Source organism: Lepisosteus oculatus, chromosome 24 (genome assembly GCF_040954835.1).
Source record: "Lepisosteus oculatus isolate fLepOcu1 chromosome 24, fLepOcu1.hap2, whole genome shotgun sequence".
Lineage (NCBI taxonomy): Eukaryota > Metazoa > Chordata > Actinopteri > Semionotiformes > Lepisosteidae > Lepisosteus > Lepisosteus oculatus.
Genome location: NC_090719.1, coordinates 5,562,905 through 5,581,175, shown reverse-complemented (window position 1 = coordinate 5,581,175; position 18,271 = coordinate 5,562,905). Strand labels below are relative to the sequence as shown.

The 18,271-nt window shown below is 36.3% G+C and overlaps 1 protein-coding gene across 1 annotated transcript in view; it reads left to right on the top strand.

The window, feature by feature from the left end:
- The first annotated feature begins 260 nt into the window (after positions 1–260).
- Positions 261–18,271, top strand: part of agpat2 (1-acylglycerol-3-phosphate O-acyltransferase 2 (lysophosphatidic acid acyltransferase, beta)) — a 23,259-nt gene continuing 5,248 nt past the window's right edge. Inside the window, exons 1-5 of the mRNA XM_006640637.3 lie at positions 261–717; positions 5,893–6,026; positions 13,312–13,487; positions 14,186–14,281; positions 17,635–17,707. Coding sequence (XP_006640700.2) covers positions 545–717; positions 5,893–6,026; positions 13,312–13,487; positions 14,186–14,281; positions 17,635–17,707 — 652 coding nt within the window. The 5' untranslated portion in view covers positions 261–544. The remainder of the gene's footprint in view (positions 718–5,892; positions 6,027–13,311; positions 13,488–14,185; positions 14,282–17,634; positions 17,708–18,271) is intronic.

The window sequence follows — 18,271 nt, the reverse complement described above, 5'->3', positions numbered from 1 at the left end:
GTGCATATTAAGTAAAGTATACCGCAGCTGCACAAATAGCAGTCGTGCTTACAAAAAATAAACTTGCAATGCAAGACTTGACGGGAACTGTTAGAGAGGCACGTCAAGCACCTTTACTTTTAAAATGGTGTGAAGAATTATATTTGAAAAAATCGCGATTTTTTAAATTGTCGTATAGACTAAGAGACTTGGCTTACCACCGACTAAAAATATTTTTGTAAATACATCGAGGAAATAATTGGCGCAAGAACCGGAAACAGAATAAAACATCGTGTTTTTTCAATGACAGTTTCCTCTTGAAACAGGCCAAATGAAATAACCACTCGAAAAACGCTGTAAATACCGGCCTTGAAAGTCTTCTGAGACTGGCGACTTGATAGCGCCGTTTCAGGATTGCGTTATCTTTTCAAGGAGGAGGACGAGACCAATTGTGCAAAACAAAAAGTTACACAAGTTTAATGTAGGAAGTTGTAATGTTAGCCTGGGCTGGGGTGCCTCTGACACTAGGAACAGTACAGTAGAACGCTGTGTGGATTGGTACAGAATGGATGCTTTCTGGTTGTTACTGCTGCTGTTCCCTGTCCTCTTGTGGACGAGCAGCACGTTTGTATTTTATTTTAAAAAGGTTTTCTACGTTGTCTGGATGATGTTTCTGGCGATAATTGCAATCCCGATTTGTATTTTGAAAAGCGGGGGCAGGGATATTGAAAACATGAGGTAAGCTGTCTTTTATTTGGATAAATGCTGTGTGTAACAATGGAAATATTTGCAGACCACAAGTGTAGCATTGATACACGGTGGCTGTTTTGTAGAAGGATCCTAGAACTGAGGTCTGGAGAGTTGCAGTTAAAAATTCGACTGAATATCGCAGCTTTATGTAAATCAGTTTCGAAAATATTACATCAGATATGTCCAATGGGAAAGCATTTCAGGTGAGAATTATTTTCTTCGTTCACATTGGAATGCTTCAAAGCCTGGCTGTTTCATATATACAGTATAAGACACATGTGTAACGGTGTGTTATTCCAATCTGAGATGGCTGTAACGGGCCCAGAGGGTGGACATTTTCAAATTGCGTGAACACGTTTCGTAGGAATTTGATTTCCAATAGTTAATGCAGTTCACAGCACTGCTTTGAAACGAAATGTTTTAATAGAAAAAAACAATTACCTTTGGTATCGCACTACATAGTGGTACATGTGTCGCAAATTTCTTGTTAAATTACGTTAGATAACGTTTTCTGATGCAGTAGCACTGTGCTACACACAGTAACCAAAGTTTCAAAAGACGTTTCCTAATTTTTAGTCTATTTAAACCCAGTGAAAATTCTTCATCCCAAAAACCCTTCTCATCCCTTTTAATTGTATAGTGATAATACAAATAATGACAATTACAATTTCTAGCTGTCGGTAGAAAATCAGGGCTTTTTTACTACAGGAGAAAGTTTGGCTTCGGATAATTGCAGAAGTGGTTGACCAAGACAATGATTGTGAAGTTTGCATTGCCTTTACAAGTTCTCCTGACAAATACTTTATTAATCACAATTGAAAAGATCAAACATTTGTAGTACTTCCTTCTTGGGAACCTTGGAGGATGAACGTTTGATTTACAAATTAAGGATTAGATGCCATCTTGATTTGTATTTTTTTAAACACTAATCACATTTGGCGTGGTCCAAACAACAACCAGTTTCTGATGTCATATTTAAAAAGTGCTCACCCCTTTAATTATTAACAACTTCCAACTTAAGGATTAAAGTTCACAGGCAGAAATACGACATCATATGTTAACAACCTGAGTCAGGAAGGATAATGAAATTACTGACGTGATAAGGTGAATTGTAGTAGATGGAGACTGAATTATAAATAATCGGAATCCTGCCCTATGGAGGAAAGGAACATAATTTTTTTTTTCCATTTTACAGCAATCACAAAGGTTCATTTCCAACGAGTATCACATTAGCACATTTCAATTCAGCTAGTGAAAAATATAGTGGAATTGGTGTTCAGCAATAGAAAGAGGGAGGCCTCCAAGAGTGTAATAATGGAAACACTGTGCACTGAACTGTGGAATTTGCCTTGTTGTGACATGAACAGAACCCAATGCTGTATGAGAAATATTGTTTCCAGTGGAGTGGAAACAGAGCGATCGACTCATTAAGCAGTCCAATCGTATAATTGTCCAATCCTCTTAACTGACATTATGAATTATTAATCTAGCCACTTCATTTTTATTTTAAATAACCTTAACACTTGCATAGGGTTGTTTGTTAGTCCATTAGATATGATTGATTGTTATTAGAATATTACATTGACAGGTCTGACAGGACAGTACAGCATGTGGGGTTATTGCATTATTTCTCGTGACGATTGTTGTCCCTGTTGCCTTGTCATTTGGAGGTAAAAAGCAAACCCCAGGAGCCAAAGCGTCTAGTATCTGGTAGGCTCTGTGCTGAGACATTCTGTGTAAGAACGTAATGTTTCAAATATTTTGTGAATCCTTACTTGTGCCACTACAGAATGCTAATTGATTTTGAAGGTTATCCCAGAGATGCTATAGTTGAGTCCTCTAAAAATATAATCAGAATCATTAACATGCCTCCATTTTATTTGGCAATTGATGTATCTTTTAATTTAGTGAGGTTACAGTTTACTTACTATACCTATTGGAATTGAGACGAAGAGTCAAAGAGTAGTGACTTTATACGGTAATTACACTAAACCGTCAACAGCTCAGATGTCCTTGTAGATTAACATTACCGAACACTTCAGGAACAGCAAAAGTCTCAAGAGGTCTGGTCTTTTTCTGTATCTTATTACATTGTTTTCTTTTATGTCTAACAAAATAATAATAAACTTTGGAACAGCTCTGCAATGATTACAGTTTTCCTGCAGTACAACATATAAAACTAATTAATATTGTATATTATTGCACCAAAACGGAGACGGTCTCTGGGTGGTTACAGGCACCAGACCTCATCTAGTTCTGTGTAGCAGAAATTGCAGTATTCTTTTAAACCCTGAATCTACAGCAAAGCCAGTATGCAGTAACATTTTCATTACACCCACCAAATGTGTAGAAAAGTGACTCCATTATTCTCTCTTCAATATTCCTCTATTTATTTTGCCCTGATACTCGTTCTGCTCTTGCAAGCAGAGCAGAGTTTGAACAAAGTAATAGCAGGGCTTTTCTTATCTAATGCTTTTAAGCATTTAACACATTAAATCACAAGATTACATGATGGGTGCTTTGGGCTGCATTAAAAAAAAACTCCTAAGATGTAAAATTTAGCTACCATGCACCCTTTGGAATACATTCTCCACCACTGTGTCATTTATTTTAGTTGTTTTGTGTTTACTGTAGGAATTTTTTGCAATACTAACAATTAATGCAGAAATTCCTTAGGTTTTAGCCTACATTGAACATTTGACATTTAGCTTACTTTAAGATGCAAAGTGAAGTCCAATGACGGAGATAAATAATCTCTTTGCCTAATCTCAGACAACAGAACGGTGTCAGTTTCACTCTTCCTACTCCTAACTCCTTTTTGAAATGAACAAATGCTGATCTCCTGTAACACAGGACCTTTACCATCTTTGTTCATGTAAAACAAGTGGAAAGACCGCCGTGAGCTGCAAGAATGTGCCAGCAGAATTCCACCATTGATTTTGTCTTAAGTCTGGGTTCTCAGCTATAGAACATCAGAAATGCTCAAATGAGACAAGGCCATTTGAGGCATCGGGTTCTATTTATTTATAGCCAGTACTGGTTGTACTGGGAACAGACACTCCCAAGTATGAAATCTCTTTAACTTGGCACAACAGGTCTCAAACGCTCTTTCTGGAGGGACACAATTTCATCCTGCTTTCTTTCCATCTGAGCTTCTGTTTTCAGTTAATTGCTTAATCAATTGATGAATGGCACAATTTTAATGCTATTTTCCAGACCTACAGCTCTTTAGAGGTGCTACACCTGTAATTCATTTTTTTCAGTTATCACCTGTCAGGGAAATATTACAAATTAATTTCTATCTGTCAATGCTAATTATTTTCTCACTAGGTTAATTGGTAGGTTAAGCTCAGTTTTTAAAAAAGGAAGGTATTTAGGCCCTCTGGAATTTTAGATCCCTGCTTTACACGCTAATATATTGGGGTTGAGTTTAGCATTATTTCTAATAGTAGGTACATTTTGACTAAGTGTATGACATAGTTGTGGGGTTGATGGTAGTGAACAAAAGGAAGGGATACTGTATGTTGAATTTGTGAGATAGTCTGTATTTATGTCTCATTAAATTGTCTCATTAAATTTGTGTAAACATCAGTCATTAAAATCCTTTAATTTACTTGGTAACAAGAATTCCCCCCCTTTGGAAAAATGTCAAAGTTTTGCATTGAATTAGTTTCTGTAGTTTCTGAATTAGTTTATTTTCTTTCTAAAATAGGTTAGATGCATCCACAGTATCAGGAATTGAGATCAAAGCAGTATTGTGATCCTGAATTTGTTAGTGGGATATTGGGAATATGAGGTCAGTGATTTTATCTGTGTGTGTTAATTTTGCCTGCTGATTATGCAATGCTCCACACTGGCCACTGCAGGCAAACTTCTTTTTGCAGTATGCAGACTAATAAAATAACATTTAGAATCTCCCATCACAGGCCTGTGCCTTGACTAGTTGTGAAAATTATATGACAATTAAATAAAAAGTTTGTGGTTGTAATAATGTATAATGCAGTTTGGATGATGGAATTGCATTTTCGTAATTCTACTTGAGACTCATGCAACTTATTTGTTTTCCATGACAGATATGTTACTGTACACTTGCACAGTCTTTATCACAATTCCAACTAAATTTTAGTCAAGAGTTTGATAACATTTCACAACTTTGTTTTAAACTTTTTTCAGTTACTCAAAATATGAATGGTTGCAATGTAAGGTATGAGTGTATGACAATATTGTAAAATTAATTTGTTCATGAGTAATTGTTCTAAACTTTTCTATGACGGGAAAGTAGATGTTATTACTTCGCTTGTGTACTGATAAAGATGTTGCCTTCAGTCCATATAAAATCCAGCAAAGAGAAATCAGATCAGGCATGCTGGTCCTGAGACTGCCATCTGTTTGCAGCCTCCCTAGTGCTAGCATCACACATGACAACTGTGATTCTAGCTCTAGGATTCAACCCAAGCAATCCTTTAAAGCTCCTATATGTTAAATTCATAATTAAATCTGATATATACAGTAGGTTGGGATTTGTTGGCCAGCTGGGGGCTTCTCTTAGCCTTCCAACTAATACATGCAACTTCCCAAGTGCCTACAGATGTGGGTGATGTCACTGAGGGAAACATCACCCCTCCAGTTGGTGCCAGCTCTGCTGTCAGGTGCTGTAAAGCCTACAGTGTGTGAAGGCTTGATGGGTGTGGGGTTGGAGGAGGCTGTCTGTAATTTCTTGTTCTCCCCAAGCAGTGCAAGAGTTTTTGCTGTAAACGTAATGCGAAAACATAGTGTAATGTTGACATAAAGAAGCAAATGCCATTTCCAAATTTGCAGCATTCAGTTTAGAATCACTGAAACAGCTTACACTTGAGAGGCATAAATTTAAAATATTTTGTACTCCAATTTAGCATCTTTAGTTGTCTTCCCTTTAACTCTGGTAATCATAGGTGTGCATGGATGGTGATGAACAGGAGTGTTTTACTGCGAAACAGGCACTGTTCAGCAGCATCCCTGTGTTAGCTAAAAGATATTGAGTTTGGATTTGTTTTTCCTCTTAAAACTGCCAAAAAGATAAATGTTAAGTGTAACAAATATGGTGTTTAAAGATGAAAACAGAAGCACCTTTGGGTTTGTACGCGAAACCACATTTGATATTTTTCTTATCATTTTTACCTGCAGGGTGATCCGATTTCTAGTTAGACACGTGAAGTATTTCCTCGGACTGCGATTCAAGGTGAGCGGCTGGAAACACTTACAGACTGAAGGACCCTACGTCATAATATCCAATCATCAGAGCTCACTTGATGTCCTGGGTAGGTCTCTTTTTTTAATTTGCTTTATTCTAGATGTTTAAACGTGTTGTGAAGCCATGAGGCATGAGACATTAAAGTGGCATGTAAATGTTTGCTACAACCCTCTGCAGATGCTTGTGGTTAACTCTGCAATCCATTTATCATCATAGATGAGTTCTGTCTGTAAGTGCTCCCAGCCGTTCACCTTGAATTGCAATCATAAAACTGAGATCTTATATTGTGCCTAAACAGGCCTAAACAGGCAGGCTGAACTTATCTCTCCATAATTCCAAAGTTCACAGTGAGGCAGAACAGCATTAAACATTTTCCGTTAAATTTAAAGAAATTAACATGTACGTTGGAACTTACTCATTTTCTGATTTTAATGTTTAATTGCAGTGCAAGACAAAGAAGTTACTCTAATTGGCAGTTTTCTTTTCCTGTTAGCGATCATAATGAGCAGCTGATCAGTGTTTCTGATGTGATAGGTAGAGCTGTTGAAAATACTTTTTTTATTCACAGAAGAAAAGGTGTGACATTGGGGTATTTAAATTAAATGTTTAATAGACTGTGGAAACTGCCATTGTTTTTCATGTTTCAAATACTTTTGGAACATACTAGGAGCGTAGACTGTTCACAGTAAATGACAAGTAAATGACAATTTATCTGTCATATGCCTGAAAATGATATTTTTGATTCCGTGCATTATTGTCCAAAAAACATTAAATCGTTAGCTATGTATATTATGCTCAGAATCACAAAAATATCACCTCTGTCAAGTCTGAACAAGTTATGTGTTTGGTTTAAAATTGTTGTCATATTATTTGAGTGCACTGATTGAAGATACTTGTCATTCAAGAGCAAAACACATTTATTCTCAGTGATCATAGACTTAAATATTTAATATAGACCAACTTTCAGTGCCTTAATAGATTCAACCTAAAAGCTTGTGTGCCATGGATTTACTATCTGTCATTTTGAGGGCAATAATGTGATGCACTTTCAACAGTTGTTTTGATTAATGGATAAATTTGTTGTAAAAGAGTGGGGTCCAACTCCCATTCTGTAGGGCCACAAGCCAGCAGGTTTGTAGGTTTCTGTTAATTAGCTGCAGATTAAGGGGTCAGAAAAGCAGTTCCTGTAGTCCCCAGGTAAACCAAATATTGGTTTAATTAGGTCATCAAGAGTTGAGGTGTAATGAAAACTTGCTGATACTTTGCCCTTCTAGGCCTGGAGGAGGGCACGCCCATCCCTTTTCTTAATTTTTACCATTTTATTTTATAACAGAAGACCTTATCATTAAAAAATCAAAGTAGAAATATATGCTCCTTAAACTAATGTCATGTATGATGATTTGGACTGTTGGATCTTCTTGATGGAAGTATCATGGAAATTCTTTGAAGATACAAAAGTTATCATTATAATATATAAACATATAAGCTTTACTTTTCAGAAGTCTGTTTTGACAGTCTTAACATCACCGTGTTTTTAAAAGTTACAAACAGTACAGCAAAGACTTCAATTATCACTTTGGTTTTATACCTCATGAGGTATAAAGGTTACACCCATTTTTAATTTGTAGTATCTGATGAAAAAAATTGTTTCATGCTTTCTTAACTAATTTAATGCTTTCAGTTGCCATTTCTTACACTACAAAAGCCTGGGGGCAGTAATATTTTTCCAGCTTTCTTTATTTGCATTCATATACAGATGGATGTTCTCTGCTTTATCTCTCTTCCTTTGAAATAATAAGAATTAATTACCCTTTTAGACTTATTATACTGTATGTACTTGTGTTCCAAGTCTGAATTTCAAAACTTACTGCCTCTATGTTGATTTAAATACTCTGCATTACTCTGAATAGCATTATGTACGACTGTGTTAAAAGTCAGATGGTAGAGACCATATAAACTTGTTTATATTTCTGTTTGTTTTCTAGCATTAAAACTGCCATTTTACCATCATGACAGTAGAAGTCTGGATGTCTTCATTGACGTATTTGTTTATACAAACTGCTGATATCCAGTTACTGTTTCATTTCAGGAAAGAGATGCCATTGACACGTTATGCATCAGGAAATGCCAGGTCATGACTAGATACATAAACATGAACAGGTTGACATTTGTAGAGCTGCGAGTTGATAACCAGAGTTCATTGGTCTCTACTATTTAGAAACTACTATGATTGGTATATACGTGAAGTGGAAGGACAGACACATAATACTGATAAGTAGTCAGATAATCACTTTGGGATTCTGCCCAGAGTTACCCTTATCTATCAAGGCCTCTCTGACAGCAGCACCTTGTGTGGAGGAGACTCAGCTGACCACACAGCATGTTGGACACTCCTTAAAGTTTCATTTGTTCAGCTTTCCAATGTTCCAAAGAAGGGCAGAAATTCCCTTGTGAAACCAGAAAATTAAAACTCCGACCTTGTGCTTTATTAATGGCTCTGGTGAAGCTGGCTTCAAGGGATGTGTGAATTTCATGTCATGGCAAAATAACACAGCTTCTTGATTCTATAAAAAGAAAAGAAATATTTAATTGGTATTGTTTGTTTTTTTTTCGACCCACTGATAACTGTTTCATTTCTACAACAAATTGTAGACGAGCCAGCTTTAAAGTACTGGTCACCACTGTGTCTCCCCATTCTTGGCCATGATACCAGTATAGTTATGTCACGGCTTGGAACACAAGATGGCAGTTGCTCATATTCGGGGTAAACAACCCACTGAAACAGGTTCAGTTAACATGGAAATTACATTTACATTAAAATTATTAATTATTATTAAAATAATAACTCCTGCTTCCTTCACTTAAAATGTACCTGCTTTCACAATGTGACACTTCCTTAAAACTCACTTTTGTGAAACCTGAAACAGTAACACACCATGATATTGCACAAGATATAACTGAATGCAACATATTGGATTTATAATTCATGCAATACAAGAAATCATGTGGAGGTGTCTCTGCTATACATTTATTTTTGGAATTTGCAAACCTATCCAAAAGGAATTAATGATATAAGATGTATAAAGCATTTTTCAGAGTGTAAGTTTATCTACACTTAATTGTTTGCAGCGAATGAGTAATGTACAACGGAACTGAAAATAGTGTGGTTTATAGTCAGGACCATTAATGCAATGTTGGTATTATGTTTTTTTTCCTTTGAGAACCAAAACAGATTTTATAAGGAGTGTTTAATAACCAAAAACTGTTCTGTTCATCAGTTTTGCTTCTAGTGCATCAACTCAAATTATTTAAAATGCAAACACAAAACCTGTACATTGAAATAGTATAGTATCAATAAGCAATATAGGCTTAATGGCTTAACCTTTGTTTGTTAGATGATTAATAAAGACAAAACAATTAACATCAAACAATCAGCTTTTGGCTATGGGATGATTTTTAAATATGGCATTGATTTTAAAATGAAAAATGCTGAACCTCTCAGCTCTTTGAACTGAAATTTGAAGGAAGCACACAAGGGCTTGTTGATTTCAACTTAATTCCTGTCTACATTAGAAATACTGGCACAAATGAATATTGTATACCGACATAGTTTCAAGCCCAATTTTAGTAAGGCTTCATTCTTAGGCTCATGCCTCTGCCTAAAATAGAATGAGGAACGCAACGCAGACATGCACATCATACACACCCAGCTGCAGAGCCACTCGCCATTTCGCACAGTGTAAGCTTCCCAGCACTTGACAGGAGAGGTTGCAGTGACTGGAGGAATGGTGCACCACTTACTGATGTCACGGTAAGCTTGCAGGTGCCTGACAAATGGCAGGAGCCACTTGTGCAAAGATGAGACAGTCCTGTTTGACCTATACCAACCCTTCTCCCTAGCTCTACCAGTTGTTCACTACTGTGTGGCAATCCCAGTTGCAGTTGTCCAGAGGCTTGAACTTGTAACTGAACTGAATCATAGAGCAAAGCCCCTCTGAACAGGGTGAGGCGCTCTAAAGCTCCAGCTGAATCTTTCAAATTCAATCTTACACCATTTTTGGCTGGGTTACATTTAAGTGAGATTAATAGGTGAGATAAAGATTTTTGGTGACTATTTTACATTAGAGAGCTTTCTGGATCAGTTCGTACAAAATCGTACTGGTTACATTTTGTGTATTTATTTGTTATAATTGTTTAATAGAATTGCATTATCTCTGAATTGTTAATGATGTCTTCATGCATCCAGAGTCTTCAAAAGTGTTGACTTTCACAAATATTGATATGCTTTTTAAAGAAAATCCGCAAACACTTCTTGCAATTTTTACAAAGCCTTTTTTAATAAATGGCAGTTTTTTGTTCTCATGAATTAACTTTACCAAAAAAAAAAAAGACGCAGCTGTTATGTGAAACAAACTATTTGTCACATCTGTGTCTGTACCCACTGAGCTGCCTGATGCGTTAGATTACAGATAATCAAGGCTGATTGTTTGTGCAGACCAATGGGGAAAGCTCAGTAAACAATGAGAGCTTAACAGAGGGTGAACTCTCCCGCCTCAGGGTGCTGTACATCGCAGCTGCATTGTCTGGAAGAAAACCAGAAGCTTTATCTAAGGAAGACAAGCAACATCATGTAATGTGCACACTGTTGCCACAGCTTCCTGTGACTCAGCCTTAGGAAAGTCAGCACAGCAGTGTGTTGTAGAGCTTTGCTATTTATTCAGGCACTCTAATCTGCTCATCCAAGCTTCAACTAAATGATGGATTTAAAAAACAGTTTGTCTGAAAGATTTGAACTGATGTGAATCAAGCTGTGATTCTCCAATGAGGGTAACTACTATGTTTTCCTTAACTAAAATGTTCGAATTTGAATCTGAGAAAAAAAATTACCCCGCATATGCTTTGATATAGTGCGAGGCATTTTATAACTTGATTTTATTAAGCCAAACAGTTTATTTGAATACATGTGGTCAGACCGTAACTTTTTTGTGCCGCAGTCCGAGATATCAGATAACAGTACAAAACCAACTGGGCTTATCATTCTTTGAAACTTGAGTATTAACTTAAACTAGCATGGTTGTTGCTATGACAGTTTAAGACGGAGAATATTCCATCTCTTTTGGTTGATTTTTCCTATAAATGTTTCCTAAATCTCTGCAGGTCTTGTTAATTCAGGCCTGGTAGGTACTTGGAAACAAGTTAAGTAATAGTGACGGACTCAACAAAACACAATGCCGGAAGATACAAAAATCTAAATAGATATAAAGATATTTTAAATAAAAATGTGTAGATATTAAAAAAAATCAGAAAAAGATATCTGTCTGTAATGGACCTCTACCTAAGCTAGCGATTCGTTTTTTCAAGAAGGATTGTGTATTACAATTTTAAATTGTAAAATTTGAGACTACTCTGAAACCAAGCAGTGTAAAAGGTTTTTAAATCATAGTGCATAAACCACCATTAGCTATCATCCCAAATAGCACCTCTGAGTTTAATTAAAATTAGAACAGGCATTTCACAAGAGAGAATCTTTCAACACTTTGAAATGAGGTCACTTTTGTGATCCTGGTGCTTTCTGATTTCTGTAGAATTTTCCTGTAGAATGGTCTGTAGAAAAATTTTAGATTTCTATTTCAGACAGGAAAAAAAAAAGATCAGAAGGATCTGCTTTTTTAAAAAAGATGTAGATGCTGTTTCCTTTTCTATGCCTAAGAAAAACCATTAGTGTGCTCTGATAAACTGAGCACACCTGATGTATGTGCTTATATGCTTTAGCCAGTGTGGAAGGCTTTTTTATGTTTTTATTTAATTGGTGGTTTTTTTTTTACCAGCAGCATACAGCTGTTATCGTAAAGAAGCTAACTTCCTCAAACCTTTACTTTTCATGTCCCTGGTACAGTCATTTTCAGAAAAAAAATCACTATAGGTAGAAGTGGTAGTTTAGAGCCAATAATGGGTCTATGATTGAATCCATGAAAATCCATGTAGCTTTTCTGTGCATCTTTTATGGAAAAAAAACATTTGCCTTTTTTATTAACACCATCCCATCTCTTGGAACTTTTGTTAAAAAAACATCTAACAATACGCAGAATGAAAATAACAAATTAGAAATTTTATAATGTTAGGTGAATGTTTGACTATGCCATATAGTCATATAGACTATGACATGAAGCCATCTGGAACAGTTGTTCAAATATATTAATATTTTACAGGAACACTGCATTAACCTTATGCTATTTCTGTCTCACTCAATATACACTAGTAGTGAATGAAGAACAAAAGGATGCACAAAAGTATTTTTTTAAAAACTGGAAGCCTTCTTCCTAAAGAATGTTTTGGTATTACAAACAAAATACAAGAGAGAGAAAATGAACTCACTGGGGGAAAAACACTTTTATCATGCTTATAATAAATGTTTAACAACCTTTGATCTGAGATTGCAAAAGAATTACCAGATGTTCGGACATTAGTATGCACATGAGGGAATGGAAAAGCAAATCATACCGTTGATGTATAATTTGAATTTGGCACTGCAGGGTAAAGAAAGAAAATACACGTTCGTAAAGCCATACACATTTTTATCTATGATGAATCTATTTATAGTTTTATTTATTGAATTCGGTTAAGTGAGTTGTAAATTCCTTACTAATCTCCTTCTTCTTTTAAGCTAAAATAAATTCCCAAAAATGTGCGAAGTGTGACGAGGTGCAGACTGGACTTGCACAGTGCCCTGCACCCCATTTGTGAAATTCTGTTAAAGTGCAGTATTTCTGTCCCTACCCCTACTTTTTTTTTCCTGTGACAGGCCTTTTCCTAAAGAGTTTTTGCTGAACAAAAAAAAGATTTAATTTAGGGTATCAAGTGAAACGGACAGTTTTCAAAGACTGTGCACACTGAAATAGTGGCCACTGCAAAATGAAGAGCAAAATAAATGCTAAATTATATCATTTAAGATAAATGATAGGTATTTTAGTAACCCCTCTCCACTAATGGATGTTTCACTAGTATGTATGCCAAGCTAATAGTACAGAAGCCCAATATAATTTTTGACTGTCATGACAACCCCTTGCACACTGAATTTGAGCATCAGTTTAGGTTGCCTAGATTAAAGAGCAATAGAACGAATTGATCTTTTCTTCCCATAGCTATTAAACTGCTTAATTTGGACAGTTGATTGTATATTTTACTTCATTTATATATTTTTTTTTTCTCCTCATAAATGTATGTCTCTTATTTTTAAATGCATTCATGTTGTGTTAATTGTATTGTGTAATGTGTTATCTCTTTTACCTGCCTGAAAAGCAAATTTCCCATCTGGGACAATAAAGTGAATTAAGTTTACTGACTGTTTTAAGGAATGATGGAGATTCTTCCTGACCGCTGCACCATGATAGCCAAGAAGGAGCTGGTGTATGCAGGCACTGTGGGTCTAGTGAGCTGGCTTGGTGGGATTGTCTTCATAAACCGAAAGAAGACCAGTGATGCCAAGAGTGTAATGACAGATGCTGCAAAAACTATGCTGCAAGACCAGGTACTGTAACTTCAGTTTTCCATTAATCTGCCTACGCCCCAGGTCTTTTGCCAACCTGTACATCACATCCTGCTCTTTAAAACACTCTGAATCAAGCATCTTTAAAATATTTTCTTAATACTTGAAGAAAACTACATCAAATTGCTATATAATCCAGCTATCCTGCTATCCTGGTTACAGAGCACAGCATTTGATTGTGCATCTCAAATAATGAATGCAGTTAATGACGCTACTTTTCCCATGTAATTACTTTGCAAATACAGTCATCATTTAAATGTCTTTTCTTCCCCACTGCTGCCTGTATAAATCATTGTATTAGTATGTTTTTTCCTTTTGGCACATGCTTAATTATTCCTCTCTTTCTATGATATTTCTGATATTATACATGAATTTGAATGGCTATCTTATGAGATTCCACATTCCACATGTATGCTCCTACAAACCTCTGAAACAGCTTTTTTCTGAAGTGACTTACATTTGTGTTCTTTATACAATAGGTTATTTTAACGGGAACAGTTCAAGAGACGTACTATACCTTGCTCAAGGATAAAACAGTACTGTCCCACCTGGAATTTTAACACACACCATCCAATGAAGAGTCCAGAGCCCTGATGCTCCACACTGCTCTGATCAGCATTCCATGTTTTGGGGGGCATGGGATGCTCTGTTCTGTAACTGCTGTCTGGGCTCTCCTACAGATTCGTCTCTGGGTTTTCCCCGAGGGCACACGGAACCAGAAGGGAGACCTTTTGCCCTTCAAGAAGGGAGCTTTCCACCTGGCATTACAGGCACAGGTATGTTCTTGCAGTCCTGGACTGTTTCTTCACAGATCCTATTGGTAGAGGCAGGACAAGCTGTGATATCAGATAGGCTCTGAAGGAGAATGCAAACAGGCATAAATAAGGAGTGGGATATAATGCATGTGAAACAAATATGTTGTGTATGCTTCTATGAAGGAGATATGTGCCATAATGGATAACAGTCTGCCTATTTAGTACTTCTGTGACCTGAAACAATCCCCCTGTACCTTATTATGTTGTTTTTTTTCATGTCAAAAATAATTATCACATGGGTGAGCGATGACGGAAGCAAAGGTTATGGTTTGCAAGGCTTATGAAATCTGCTCACTGAATACAGATTAGAATGTCACTGGGTGAGAATCTGTTTTGTATCTGCCTTCTTTTTATTGGTAAAATAATAGGAAAAATAATAATCCTTCAGATTTATATTACCTGTCGGACTATGGAATATTGAGTACTCAGATCAGAAGCCCTTATCCCCACATTGAGACGATGCTAGTATTCCAGTAATGGTTCATGATAGTGCATGTGGGTGTGTGCTTAGAGAAAGAATGTCATTCTCTTGTGGGGAAAGATGAGCTAAAACCTTCAATTTGAAAAACATAATTGTGCCTCTGGGGGAGGAACATTTCAAATTACAGTTTGGTTCTCGTGTGGTATCACCATTAGAGCTTAGTTTTTTTACGTGCTCTCTGATAACACATTTAGTCTTGTGGTCTTTATGAAAGGATTCATGATACAACTGTATTGTTCTTAAAAAACGTATTTCCACTTTCCCACTCTGCATTCCACTAATTACAGTGGTCAACTAAGATGCATATTTCCCATGGGCAATTACAGCAGATAGCTGACAGTTGTGAGGAATTTGTCAATGTTATTGTACCAATCACTTGCAGACCTTTACACCAATTTGTCCTCTCTTTATGCTCTTGAGAAACTAATTTGAATTCAGACTGTAGGTGGCGCTATTGTTCTGTCAGCAATACATAGGTCATAAACTAAATGTGGAAAACAAGTACATTTATGCAGTACTTTTTCATGTCCTGAGCTTACTTTCAAGAAGGTAAAGGTGTATTCAGGCTTGTTTTTTTAATGCTTTATTCAGTCCTATATAAAAACTGCGTTGGGGAAAGATGTAGGATACTTCTATAAGATGAATAACAACATTTTTCTCTGACGTGGAAAGCACAAAAAACTGTTTTAGAATGCACCTAAAGTCTTTGTGTTTGACATTGTCTAAAAGCCCAATGCACTGTGGCCCTGAGGAATTGTGTTGGCAGAGTCTGTTCTGGAACATCTGAAGCACATTCCACTGCAGTGATGTGGTAGTCTTTTCAATCAAGGAGCAAGACCCATGGGGGGTCATTCTCTATAAAAAATGAAGAGGAATGAAACCTTTATTCTTTCATGATCAGCATTCTTATCAGAGCGTGCATCTCTGTTGATTACTTGTTAAAATAATTTAGCGTATTAAAAATATCATATGAGTGGGAAAACAAAGTACTGTTGCTTCATGTGCTGCATGTTCTAGTGCCAGGTCTGCTTGGATACATTTTCTACCATCGCTCATTCATACATCTAATTGCAGTACTTTCACAGCATTTTTAAAATGCTAATTTAGAACTACACCCAGTTTGCAGCCAGGCTTTGTCTGATTTAAATTGCTATAGTGTCCTTTATGGGATTTGGTAACTGAGTTGGCTTTAAGCATTAAGAGCTGGGCTATTTTCCTGCCTTCCCTTCCAAGTAAAAGTGAGATTCTGGTGAAAGCATCAGTGTTGAGTCTGCAAAGAGCATTTTCTTAATGCTATGTTGAAGATGGTTGCAGCAGTAACTGTCTGGTTTGGGTTTAGGAAGACTGAGCACATTATTACAGTGCAAAACAAGACTGGGGACAAAACAGTTCTGTTGGAGATCTGCATAACTTGAAGCTGTGCTTTTTTAGAATGAGCAGAAGTGACTTAAATAAACATGGCTAAGTTGGAGGGAAATGCGGAAGTGGAAAAGGGGACACATCTGGTGGTATATGGGTGAGAGGACCTGCAACTCATACCTTTCAAGGTTTTCACAAATGAATACAGGTGTGCACACCCCTGTTTGAATACCTGAGACATTTGCACACACAAAGTAAATAAGAAAGAGGGAAAGAATGATGTGGGACTTGTTTGAGTGGCATTGTATTTTGTATTTATCATTACTTATAATGGAAATATATTTATTAATTTATTTCACTGAGATCTACTACTGACGTACAATAGATTTTTAAAGATCAGTAGTAAAGAAATAAATACCTGGACTTCTCTTTAGTCTAAGGGAAAGATTCCTTTAATGTTTAAGCTATCAGAAAACAAAATAAATCCATATTTAACTGTATTTCACGTTTAATTAGCCTGCTAACCTGTGCTTGGGTCTGTTTTTTATGCAATAATAACAAATGTTCTGTAAGGTTGCTTTAATTTAAAAAATGAATGGGAGAAACTTTTTTATTACCGTGTACATCATATCAAGTAGAAGGATTTTGCATACACTTAATTTTATATTTTGGGTCTTTATTTAAAAAAACAAGGAAAACTCTGGAAAAAAACCTGAATTTCCACAGGCGTGAATCATCAAAATACAGAACCCCCATTAACTCAAAGCTAAATGTTACAGGAACTTTTTGATGTGTATATTAATGACTGAGGTCTGTACACTGCATTTGGGGCTCCAATGTCTTTAGGCAGTTCATGTGCTTCTGAAATGATTAAACCTCTGTTGTGTTTCCATTATCTCAAAATGGAAGGAAGGGGAGGAGCAGTCTACTTGCAGCATTCTGCAAAGCTCAAGTTCATTAGTCTGAGCATGTGGTGACCTCAGGGCTTGGGAACTGGCTGAGAAACTAATGTACAGTTACAGTGCTGTTCCACCAGTAGATCCCTGCGAATCCTGCTGCTTATATAAGGGAGTCTTCATATGGTGCCAAGACTAATGGGAACACATCACAATGGGGCTAAATTTAACAACATGCTTTAGGGATTTTTTTAATTCATGTGCATGCAATTGCTCAGCATCTGTCCTTGTCCTTATGGCAACTATTTTTGTTCCGGACGGGATGTGTTCTGTTAAACTTGGGAAGGTTTTATTATTAGAATGGCTATCTAAAATGTGTCCTTATAAAGAGGTTTTTCAATGTTGAAGTAGGGTTGTTTACCTTTTGTCTAGTCTGTAGTACAGTATATCTCTAGCTTTTGTTTTGTAAAGCAGCTGGTGTGAAAATTGAAATGCAACAACTACCCCCATTCATTTAAGGAAGTTAAACTTAGCCTTTAAAAATTTCTGCATCTTATTTTATCTTATCTTCTTTGCAGGCTCCAATTATTCCAGTTGTGTTTTCCTCCTACAGCAACTTCTACTTGCGAAAAGAAAAGCAGTTTAAATCTGGTATGAATACTTCTCTTTTGTTTTAATTATGTTTAACCCCTGAAATTGGAATATTGAATAGGGTAGGATTGGGGTCTGTATAGTTACAGAGATCGAACAGAAGAAGCTGTTCATCTGAAAGCATAGGGGAGATTTGCATTATTACAAGAGGAAAGTATTCAGAAAAATTAAATTGCTAAAATAAAGTAGTATCAGGCATTAATTTCATTTCATAGGGAAGAACAACATTCAAGTATCAGATGCTTTGTAACAATTTGAGATTATAAGGAATGGAATTAACCAAAGGGCAGCTTTAGTTGTGGAGATGCCTGAAACAAAATGTATAGAAGATATATTTGTGTATTTATATAAATAGTGAATATTTGTAGTGATAAAGATTTAAAACGGCTGGGTGGAACTGGCTTGTTTGTCATCATCCCACCCAGACTTGAATTAAGCACTTCCATTTAAAGATCTCAAGTTCTGAATCGGTCTTAGGGTTTGGTTACTTATAACCCTCAACCAGTTTACATCTGGCTGTCTAGTTTTCTTTAGTGTTTACCATGATAAAAATTAACTCTGAAA